The sequence below is a fragment of the Grus americana genome, chromosome Z (genome assembly GCF_028858705.1).
Source record: "Grus americana isolate bGruAme1 chromosome Z, bGruAme1.mat, whole genome shotgun sequence".
NCBI classification, from domain to species: Eukaryota; Metazoa; Chordata; class Aves; order Gruiformes; family Gruidae; genus Grus; species Grus americana.
Genome location: NC_072891.1, coordinates 166,988 through 179,013, shown reverse-complemented (window position 1 = coordinate 179,013; position 12,026 = coordinate 166,988). Strand labels below are relative to the sequence as shown.

General features: G+C 42.4%; 1 protein-coding gene across 20 annotated transcripts in view; it reads left to right on the top strand.

Annotated features, from left to right (window-relative positions):
• The window catches only part of ZNF532 (zinc finger protein 532), a 51,094-nt gene extending 40,988 nt beyond the window's left edge, over positions 1 to 10,106 (top strand). For 18 of the 20 annotated variants that reach the window (XM_054809348.1, XM_054809344.1, XM_054809340.1 and 15 more), the window contains 3 exons: positions 3,984 to 4,096; positions 5,842 to 5,989; positions 7,800 to 10,106. In XM_054809348.1, the coding sequence (XP_054665323.1) occupies positions 3,984 to 4,096; positions 5,842 to 5,989; positions 7,800 to 8,294 (756 nt within the window). In that variant the 3' untranslated portion in view covers positions 8,295 to 10,106. The remainder of the gene's footprint in view (positions 1 to 3,983; positions 4,097 to 5,841; positions 5,990 to 7,799) is intronic. The other 2 variants (XR_008574630.1, XM_054809353.1) reach the window with 2 other exon arrangements.
• Positions 10,107 to 12,026: the final 1,920 nt, after the last annotated feature.

The following is a 12,026-nucleotide window of genomic DNA, read 5'->3' as shown; positions in this document are numbered from 1 at the left end:
CGTCAGTGCTTTTACTGACAAACAGAAGTAAGTTTGAGACCAGGTGCATTTTACATTGATGCAATTCTTAACGCAACCTCCCTGTGAAACCATCACTTCAGAGCGAACTAGAGAAGGATACCCAGTCTGATCACATCTACAGCAAGGTGGCAGAAGGCATGTAAAATAAGGCTAGTAACACATTGATAATGCTTTCGAAGTTTTAGCTTTAAATATGTATCTTTCTGTCTCTGATGTTCAATAAGAATGTCCAAGGTTACCTCAAGAACAGCCCTTATTATGAAATATTAGATAATTGTTGCACTCAAATACTGGCCTACAGGCCTGTTTCATTGCTTACATTTATGTGCTGTTTTTTATCCCTATTCAAGCGGTTTCTTGAGTAACACGGGAGACATATATATATATATATTAAAATGAATAGAGATACAGCTCCATGTCTTTCAGAAATGGGTGATAAAGACCAGTGGCTACATTCCTTCCAGACCTCTTGAAATTTTCAGTAATCGTTAGCTTTCAAAATAACTATATTGAAAACCTAAACTTTTATGGATACGTTTTATTGTAGAGAGACTAGAAATGAGCATAATATAACCAAGTATCTGAAATGGGTCTAATAAATAATGGAATTAATTTATAGTTTCTTTTTCCTAAGAGTGATAGGTGTGGGTTAAAAGCTTTAAAATGATCTGTGGAGAATGTTTGTTAAAAACTTCAATGAAGCAATTAATGAGCTATTCACAAAGTCCATTGTCATGTAAGGTATTTGAAAATAACTAGTGTCAAACTTCTAATTGCTACTTTTGCAGGGTCAGAGTGAAAGTCTGGAGCTGTAACCCTTCTTAGCTGATCCCAGGCTGGATTATTCAGAGGTATTCATAGGAGAGGTATTGCCATGTATATCCTCTTTGGACAGATTCTTCGGTTTCCAGACCTTACTGGGAAATATCTGCACAGACAGATAGATTCACATTTTCTGTATCCTCTTCCTGAGCTGGTTGAAGGTAAGCCAGCTGTAGGGTAGGAAAATTTGTGGCCACCTCAGTGTGACTGTGCCTGATCTTAAAAGTGCTGTTTTAAAAAAAAAAATAATAAATGTTATTAGCCCAGACAGAGGGTGGTTCTAACAAGTCTGTACAACTCCTGGCTTGAAGCTGAATCGCGTGTGTCTGCACTCAGCTGGGTAGACATATGCCCAGCTTCCTAGGGCTTGCGTGTAAGGGTGTTTCTACGAAAAGACAGATGTTTTCTAAGCAGGAATTGCTTTACCAATTCCGAGCTGCTGTGCATCTACTTGAACATCCTCTTTCTTCCTGTAAAGACAAGATGCTCTACAACAGTTCCTCCTGCACCTAATTACAGAACTAATTGTTTAGTTCTTTTGGTTTTGGCTGTCATTGCAGAAACTAATGCATCCAAAATCCTATTTGGGTCTCTATCCAGAATCTTCCCAACAAATTGAGAACGAGTGTGGTGTCATGACTGGATACCCCAGGTAGTGGCCCTGGTGCTCTGGGAGGGACTGGGTCCTACTGAGCACAGTCCTCCTGCTGCTTTTCTGACAAAGCGCTTGACGCAGCTGCACTGTGCAGTGGCCTTGGCAAAGGTACGTGAGCTGCCTTGGTTGAGCTTGTATGCTTGCACAGCATGATGTAGGGCTGTTTCTTGATAGAAGCCCTAATATGACATTTTTATTTTTATTTTATTTTAATTTTAATTTAATTTAATTTAATTTTTTCTTCCAGAGCATTGCAATCATAAGCATACTGCAAAAGTTATTGATTAATGCATTAGCATTAAAGAGTATGCACCGTGTGTACACACTGTAAAGTTTTCACCTTTAACAATTTAAGAGCAAACTATGTTGATTTCCTTTGGTTTTAATTGGCCTTTAAACGTGAAAAGGAAGTCTAGGTTGAACAGTACTGCGCCTCTAATAGCGTTATGTTGACTAGCCCCAATAAAATTACCATGTCATGTTTCCTAATGGGCTGCTTCACATTTGCGTGAATGACCTTTCAAAACTGCTTTTCTTTCCTTCACCCGCACTCAAGGTGATTTTGGTCTTGATAGCTAAAGGTCTCTCATCTCACTGTAACAGCTCTTACTCTTTCAGCTGTTTCAGACATCCCGTTTTGCTGTGCACAAACCTTCCACCGTTCACTCCAAACTTTGCAGTAAATGATAATTTTTCAGTAATGACATCACCTCTACAGATCTCCACAGATCTCCGCTGGCTTGTCTGTAGCTGTTCTGAGCAATGTAGCCATTAGGCAGAATATGAACATCAACATGAAGTTCAGCACAGAACACAAGTATAAGATGGATGTTTTTCTGTTCCTTAAGCATTTCTGTATGGCTTGAGCTTGTTAGTATTTAGGATCGAGACTTCTTTTTTTATTACTATTACTGATTAATATTAGGCAGCAGAGAATGACTCCTGTCATATTAAAATGTCCATGTGGATTATTGTGCATCTCCATTGTTAGGAATTTGTTGCTTCCTCAGAAGGTAAGAGTGAGTGAGCCAAACCCTTTACATTATTCTATGAAGAAAATCTTTGCTATCGAGTGCTTTGGAACATAGGGACAGATCTTGGATGGATTCTCCAGAAGAGTCAAGAAGGGTCCAATTTCAAGTGTTGATCCAAGTCTTTTGCTCAGTGGCCTCAGTTGGAATAGTAGAATAAAATTATTTGGTTTTTTCAGTTTCCCAGTAAATGCAGGAAAGAGAATGTTATTTAAACTATGAAGGAAAACTATGATTGCTGCTAGAGCAGGCAAAAGGAATCTCTGGAACGTGATTTTCCTTCTAGATACTTGACTGATTGTATGAAAGTGTTCCTTCACTTGTACCTGACTAGCAGGCATGAGCCCTCTGTCAGACTGGAACACTCAATATCTGGGTCCATGCAATCCAGATTTCTTTGGGGAGGTTCCAATAAAATCCATTTCTTCTTCAGAGCCAGGACACCTTGATTCTGGCAGGAATCATACTGAGTGATAAGTGTGGGATCCTGGCCCTGACTGGAGTTTTTGAAAAGTAAACTGGAAAAGTAATCTGGAAAGGGCTTCAATTAGATTTTAATTTCCAAGATGTTGTTTCGATTTCTTTGTTAATGCCAAAACAGCAAAAATTACAGATACGAGCTTGAACAATCTAGTTGTCCATGAAAGGAAGCAGGAAATCTGACCGGGATATTTCCATTTCCTTACTGCAGCTACTCCTGTTGGTAAGATGTGCCGTTTGAACCGAGTTCTAGGGCTGATGGAATTTAAGGGACCGGGCTATGTCATTCATTCTTGGGGCTTGTCTAGTCTGCAGTTTTGGAGATGTAATTTCTTCAGATACTAGAGCTCCTGTGGCCGTGTTCGGCTGGAATGACATAGATGGAGATCACTCCATCCTTTTCCGCTTCCTTTTCTTTCTCCTTACCAAACAGTAATATAAACCCCACATAATTCCCCAAACAGATGTCCCTCAGCTTGGCATCAGACCGCACCTCTCATTTCTTCATGACTCTTCTGAGCGCTGTTAGTGTGTCACTGTCCGTGACGTTTTGCTTTGGTCTCTTCACCCCTCCTTGTAGGTGACTGGTAGGCTCCCAGTCAGCAACTGCAGACCCAGTTTGGTGACGGGAAGGGGAAGGGTACTTTATAGTGAAAGCGAATCTCTCACCGTGCCGCCTTCACTGATCCAGAAATAATCCACTGATCTGGTGGGAGAAATTCTCTTTGTCCCCAGTCTGTGACACTGGTTTGCAACTGGTGATAGACGTGTGTGTAGCTCGTGCTGGCCACGCTGCCTTGAAAGAGGTCCAGGTCCTCTGACTTGTGCAGTGTTGCCGTAGGAGTGGTGTGTGCTCGAAGATGCAGTACCAGACACTGGTAAGTGGTGTTTCTTTCCTATTATTAAAAGGTTCGGCACATGAACTATTTTTACTGAGTTTTTTTAATTAATGTATTTTTCTTCTTTTTTTAAAGCAAATGAAGAAACATCCGTGTAGACAATGTGACAAATCTTTCAGTTCATCCCATAGTTTATGTCGTCACAATCGTATCAAGCACAAAGGCATTAGGAAGGTTTATACGTGCTCGTAAGTTCTACTTTATTTATTTAGAAACAGAGTATAAACCAACAAAAAAAGTTGTTAGTTGAATTTCTTTCCTTGATTGTATAAACGGCAGTGTCTTCTTCATTCAGATGAATCGGGTATTTAGATACATAGACAGGCCAAACTATCTAGGCTATCCTGCACACATAAAACATAGCAGGCTGCTGAGAATGCACGTACATAAAGTCGTCTGTCTTTCAGGGGCTTTGGCAAGCAAATCTGAGACTTCACTGAGCTGAGAGTTTGCGTGGCTGATAGTTCTGCAGTGCTGAACGTGGTTTTCAATAGTCTCTCAAATATACAACCCACTCTTCTAATCTACAAAAGCTAGTATTTCTAGTATTTTTCTCATACATAAAACAAAGTGTAATGCCTAAAAATCCTTAGCAATGTTTAAGTGGCTGGAGAGATGATACATAATTTAATAGAAAAATCCATGTCGATCAGGTAAGATATATAATACAAACTGTGTTATATCTCTTCATTCGTAGTTTTGTCTGTATTTGCATGCTGTGGGACTGAGTTTGAAGTTCTGAAAAGGAAGCTGCAAGCTGCAGCCATTCTCTGTGGCTGAGATCCTAACAGCCCCTTTTCTGCTGTAGTACGATCTCTGCTCCGTTACGGAAAGCAGGAGGCCCACGAGGGCCAGCGGTGTGCGAACTGGAGACTGCCGTGCGTAGCAGAGCGTTCCAACAAAGTGCTTTCTAACCTCCCGTCTCCTTGCGCCATGGTTGCCTGACAGGACCCATGCATCAGATTGTTTCTAATGTACCCTTAATTTGTTCTTAACCCACAAGAGCTGGCTAGCCTAGAGATGTTTTTCTTGGTGTATGACAAGTAGCAAGTGTCTGGTTTTTGCATACCGTTTGAGCAGAAAGCTTATTATGGTTCTCTGCTTTCACTCCAGATTGCCTACAGTACTCTCTTTTTTTTTTTTTTTCTTTTTTTTAAAATAAAGTTAAATGAAACAGTATTTAAAAAGTTAAAACTTAGGAGAGAGACTCAGAAAGAGAATATTACAGTTTAACTTCTCCCCTGCAGTTCTTGTTTGGCCATCCCTCCTCCAGATGCCTGCACGGTATGTTACAACATTGGAGCTCAGGAGAAAGATACTTCCCAAAAGCACAGGAGAGGTTTAGAAGTGATGCAGCTCGTTCTGTGCAGGAGAACAAAGCACAGATCGTGAAAGACAAGTTTGTTCTGCTGGTTACTGTGAGGTTGGAAAGGGAGGTGAGAAGGAATTACTGGTTCCAAGGAGTTAAAATACTTGGATTTGAATGCAGAATTAAGTGTCATTTGGAGCTAGCATTCATCCTACATGGAAGGCGGTTGCTTTCCCTATGAAATTTAAATGAAAGACAACTTGGGATAGTGTCTAATAGAATGTGCAGTTTGGTGATGTTAGCAGAGGCCCAGGAAACAAAATCGGATGCTCCCGGGTTTTGCTCTGACTCACACTTTGTACCATTTTGGATATTACCTTCAGAGAACTTCTCATTTGCTCTGAATATAAATTGCTCAAACATTTCTAGTTTTATTTCGTAATTATGCTCATTTTCTTCTGATACTTACCCGTGCGATTGATTGGAACAACATTGTTGCTATCTTCAATAGATTGTACTGTAGTCTGGATTTATTTACTAGTCCTATTTATATTCTTCAGAATACTATGACTTTTGTTAAGCATGGCATTTGAATGTGTGCATGTCTGCTTTGTGTTTATGTAGGCACTGCCCAGATTCAAGACGCACTTTTACCAAGCGGTTGATGTTGGAAAAACATATTCAGTTGATGCATGGCATTAAAGACCCTGATGTGAAAGAAATGACTGAATCAACCAATGTGGAAGAAAGGGAAGTAAAAGAAGACACAAAGGTAATCGCTTAGAAGATTCATTCCATCACTGAAAGTGACTTTTTGTGGGTATACATTCAGGATCTTTAAATAGATGCAGGTATTTTGATCCCATAAATGTCTGATCTTCTGTGAAGCAGAGCCCAAAAAATGTCTCAAAGGTTCCTACAACAAATTCCGTCATGCTTGAAGTAGAACGTGTTTTTGGAAGGACTTTGGTTTGATCACTGAATGATGGAGAATATAACTTACCCTTAGTGGTTTGTTTCAAGAGCACCTTTCAAAACCTCTGCAACCAAGTCCTCTCGTAGCTGTAGAAAAGCCATGGGTTATGTAGAAGCATTGTGACCTTCTTCCAAATACCCAGCCTTGAGCTTATTTGATACAAATTTTATAGTGAAACTGCTTTCAGTCTGATGATTGAAATACAGCAGGATCTCCCACCGTACGTGGTGTTGGACTGCTGTGTGCAGTTCTGGGCCCCAGCATTTGAGAAGGGCCTGAAGGTGCTCGAATGTGTCCAGAGGAGAGCAACACAGCTGGTGACAGGACTGGAAGGCGTGTCCTCTGAGGAGCGGCTGAGGACTCGGGGTTGGTCTAGTTTGGAGAAAAGGGGGCTGAGGGCAACCTCATAGCTCTGTACAGCTTCCCGAGGAGGGGATGTGAGAGGGAGGTGCCCCCATCTCTTTTCCCTGGTACGCAGTGATAGGGCACGTGGGACTGGTTCAAAGCTGCACCAGGGGAGGCTCAGACTGGACACGAGGAAGCATTTCTTCACCCAGAGGGTGGTCAGACCCTGGAACAGGCTGCCTGGAGAGGTGGTCAATGCCCTGTGACTGTCAGGGTTTTAGGGGCGTTTGGACAATGCCCTTAATAATACATTTTAACTTTTGGTCAGGCAGTTGGACTAGGGGAGCACTGCAGGTCCCCTCCAACTGAGCCATTCTTTTCTATTCTTCTATTGATGACGAGGGTTAGGAGGAAAGCAAAAATAAGATGACAGTGCTGTCCAAAGACTTGCTACATGCAGAGATTAACAACATCTTTTAAGTGTTTCGGGCTGTATATGATAAAGAATTTTACCTGTGATGGCATGTCCAAAGCTGACAGCACAGACACAAACATACGTGTTTTTTAAAATCTGCTATTGTCCTTTACATGACTCTCTCTCAGCCCAACATACTGTCGGCTTATTTAAGCATTGAAGATGTGGCAGCTGTGTACATTGTCTTCATAAACATCGTGGAGCGTAACTGAGCTGCATAGGATGCAGAGGATTCTTGAGGATTATTCATGTCAGAGGAATAACAAGGAAAATATAAAAAATGATCAGTTTAATTAGTTTAAAAAACTATGCATGTTGTTTCATCCTTTGGCACTATGTTAGTTTGGTTACTAACAATCAGGAGAGAATCTGTGAAGTCAAATTTCAGGCGTGAAATAATGTGAAGTAATGAAAATGGAGTTTCAGAAGGTAGTGCTGAAAAGTTCCTAGACTGATATTCTCCGTTCTGTGCAGAATTGAAGTCTCATTGGTGTGTGTATTTGGATGCAGTTATGCTAGCAAATATTTATTCAATATAGTGTATTAGATACCGTGCCTCTATCAGAGCTGACAACGCAAATTCTATCTGCAATTTATAGTAAAGAAACCCCCTAGTTTTCCAATGTGTACGACGTGTATTTGCTTGTATTATTTCAAATATTGTATTTATCAATGTTGTACTGGAATCTACTAAGGGAAAGTTTTTGAAGTTTGCAAGTCACAAATAGTTATGAAAAGAACTGCGTATTTATGCTTATATGATATGGCATTTATGGCTCTTTTCAGGTTCCTAGTCCGAAGCGTAAATTGGAAGAACCTGTCCTGGAATTCAGGCCTCCACGAGGTGCAATCACTCAGCCATTGAAGAAGCTGAAGATAAATGTTTTTAAAGTTCACAAGTGTGCTGTGTGTGGCTTTACAACAGAAAATCTTCTCCAGTTTCATGAACATATTCCTCAGCATAAATCTGATGGCTCCTCATACCAGTGCAGGGAATGTGGACTCTGCTACACATCTCACGTGTCCCTCTCCAGACATCTCTTCATTGTACATAAGCTGAAGGAGCCTCAGCCGGTATCAAAACAAAATGGGTCTGGGGAGGATAATCAGCAAGAAAACAAACCCAATCACGAGGATGAATCATCTGACAGTACGGCATCAGACAGAAGATGCAAAGTGTGTGCAAAGACTTTTGAAACTGAAGCGGCCTTAAACACTCACATGAGAACACATGGCATGGCCTTCATTAAGTCAAAAAGAATGAGTTCAGCTGAAAAGTGATCAGATTATTTGGGACGCAGAAATCTCTCTCCACATTGGAATACTAATGACATTTTTGCTACAGAAAGTTCAAGGTATAATAGTGTTAACAGTACTGTTCAGGCTGTTGCAATATATTCTGCATAAAAGTGTCCCCTTCACCTCATTGTCTATACCCTCAAAACCATTGAAGCAGTATTTGAGTTGAAAAGAGTTTGTATATATTTAAACTAAATAACTTTTATACTCTTTGTTATGTGTTTGTATTGGTATCTAGTGGAAAATTTGGGTTTTTCTGTTTTGTTTTTGTTTTTTTCTAGTAAGTTTCTTTAAAACAGAGTTCTGAAGGCTGGGGCAGTTCCTTAGGTTCTCTTAAACTGTTTCTTATTTGAATGCTTCTGAAAGACAGTTCAGCTAATGGAAGTGCTTCAGAAGGCAGTGCTTGAAGGGGAGTGGGGAAGGGAAGCAAGCTAAGGGGAGATTTTAAATTCTAAGAACTCGTGCTTCTAAATGGCTAAGGAAGCTTTTAAATTTTCTCTTAGAAAATACGTATTTTTAAAAAATAAAAAAAAGTACCACTGCATATGTAAAATGCAGTGCTGGTTTTAGGTGGCAACACCAGAACAGGTGCAGACCCCTAGAATGCTAAAGTACTTTTGAAAAGTATAATTGCACAACTCTCTGTATCATGAAGTGATTTTTTAGGCCATCAGGTGCTTGTGATCAAAGCTCAAATTGTTACAAAAGGGCTGAGGCTGCTCTGGATTTAACAAATAAGATGTCATTAGAGGAATAGGTTTATAATGATGATGTTTTTTGTCATGTAATTTATTAAACATTATATAGAAGCGAGTACGCAGCATTATGTATTTTCCTTTATTTCTGGATATTGAAAGAAAATAGTTAACCCTTGCTACAGGGGTTGGTATTTCCCAGCTCTGTATGCTAATGCCAAATGTTCTGGTGCTCAGTGTCACATACAGCCACAGCTGTCGAGAAGCTAACACAACACACCAGCCTGTGTCAGGATAATCGGGGCTTTCAGCTTTCGCACAGACCGCAGGAGCTAGTTCAGCCATTTCAAACGTAGCTCACGTCACTAGTTACGCTGCCACAAAGTACTAAAAGGTACCGTACTGGCCCTTTCATATATAGTTCTCTGTGAGAGTTATATTTTCGGTTTGTCTTTGCATTTTATACCTTGTATGTATCCCTAAAAAAAAATTTTGTACTTTTTTTTAAAACGAATTGTGTATATATAGATAGCTGCATGATATACAGTAGTAATTGTTTGGTTCCTTAAAAGTCTTGCTGCTGTCAGATGTTACTATACACTATGTCCATTACAGCTGTATTAAACACATTTCATATGTAAATAAATGTGGAGCATTTTGCCCCTAAAGATTTGTGAGATTCTGTTATTTATCATTAAATTTCAACGGTTTAAAAAATGGAAGTGTTTGAAAAAATATGGATCCTTCTCGGCCACCTCTGTAAAACTTCTTAATCGCTCTGGAAATTGTGTATCGGATACATGAGTTCTGCTTTCTCTCTCCATCCTCATTCTTAATTTGGTTCATTGGTAAATGCTTGTTACCCCATTTATATTACTCGCGTATTGAGTGGTTATGAGGTACTTCTCCATCCTAAGGCATACAGCTGGCGTCGCAGGATCTTAGCGTGTAACGTACACTGGCCATCACTGCCCTCTCCATTAAGTGTATACCTCTTGAACACTTGTTTGTTGATGTGCACTGTCAACTGTACAACAAATGAGTTATCACTATGCAGAATGGTGTTTTGTATACAGTGAACAGATAATAAAAGTTAAATTTTCACAGCCATTATTAATACTTTTGTTTATTTTCCCTTCGCACCGTCTTGCACCTGCAAGGGATGCTGCGAACCAGTAACTTACATCGTCGTTGGTGCTGCCGAGAGGCAAACCGCTAAAAGCTGCCGCCAAGCCACCTGGAAGCTGTTGGGCACGATGTGAATCGCTGCGCGGTCGCAGCCCGCTCCCTGGGTCAGACGTGCGCAGTGCAAGGTCCCCCCTGCCTTTCCCCCGTGACCGGCTCTACGTGTCCGCACGGGAGTTGGTTTGGCCGCAGGCGCTTGGCAGTAGGCTCCATTCAGTTTTAATCAGAAGATGGATTTACCTCTCCTCCTAGTAATCTCTTGAAAGGTTTGAGGGATAGTGGGTCTTGAACTGCGCGTAATCTCTAGACATGTTTCTTAGGCACACGTGTATGGCGGGAAAGTGTGACTTCTCCTGCAGGTAAATGGTTTCGGCAGGCAGAAATCCGCTCAACCAGGTGAAGGGGGGAGAAGCTCTTTTGGGGACCGTGGCTTTTTCCAAATACCAGACCTGGGAAAAAAAAAGAAGAAAAAGACTGGTGGGACGATTAATATCATAAGGTTTCTCACATAGTTTTTCTTGCCTAGTCCTCCAGCTCCTCCAGACGTGAGGGATTTTCCTTCTGTGTCTTCTGAGTAATTGAAGATTCCTAGATTTTAGTAGAGAAAAAGGCCTGTTGGGTACCTCCCTCCCTCTTTCCAGGGCTGATTTCCAGCGCCCAAGCATTGCTCCAGGAGTGATGCTGCTGCCAGTTCCCTTTTGAGATTCTTCTGCTTGGAAGTTCAAGCAGAGATTTCCTGGTAATGACAAACCTGTTTGTTTATTGCTATTTTACTTGATCTTGGGCAAAGAAAGTTTGACGTTTTATTTGGCTGACCCTTTCAGAAATCACAGCTCCTTTGCTGCCCGAAACCGCTCAGCATGAGTTTGTTGTGGTCCTAAGCGTGCTGGTGTCCCCTCTGCCCGCCCAGCTCTCGGGGGACACGCGTGCTTATCAGACGGAAAAGCAAAAACAAGTAGCGGCCGCACGTGCAAGACAGGGATGTTGGAAGTGTAGCGCCTTATTAATGAACTCGTGTTTCATTGCCGCGGAGGGTGGCTGGTCACCGTAACCAGCACTGGTTCAGCGAAGGTTTCGCCCGCTCTGCGGGAGAGGCTGGGCAGGGGGTAAGGCCGCCTCCTTGCTGCGAGGCGCATGTCAAACGAAGGGGTTCCGAGGGACGGCGTGGCCACACAGCCAGCAGGGATGGCACAGGGAAGGGAATGGGGAAGAAGTTTTCTGTGCGTTTGCATGCCAGAGAACCAGCAGCAAGCAGCTGGGCACAGCTACGGCACACTGGGCACCCGAGGAGAGCTACAGCAGAGGGAACGAAACGGCATGAATCTGTGGCCTCCCCTCCTTTTCCGTCCTGGCTGTCAGTTGTGCTGGCTGAAAAGGAGCAGCTCTAACCCTAAACGCACACGTTGGCTTCCAAGGCTCCTGCTGGGGCGCAGCCGAGCAATGACGTTCACAGCTGCTCTCCAAATTCAAGCAACTTCAGCTTGGGGTGTGTTTGCCGCGAGTTCGGGGTGTTCCTCTCGGGAGCAGGAAGCAAGCCCTAAATTACCGATTCTCTGGAGAGGCTCCCAAAACGTGGGAATGGGAGGAAGGACAGGAGCAACAGGAGGGCCAGTCTCCTTCGCAGCGTACAGCAGGACGCCGCCAAGGGCAGCTCATTATACCTGGTCGTCTGCAACAAGCAAACCCCGAGCACCAGCCCCAGCGGCAGCCGGGCTCTGGCATGGAAACCAGACAGGCCGAAGCAGCGAGGAAAGAGGGCTGGGAGACCTGGGGAGGCAACGCCGACGCAGCGGCCACCCGCCGCCGGCAGCCTCCCAGTGCCGAGCGTCTCAAG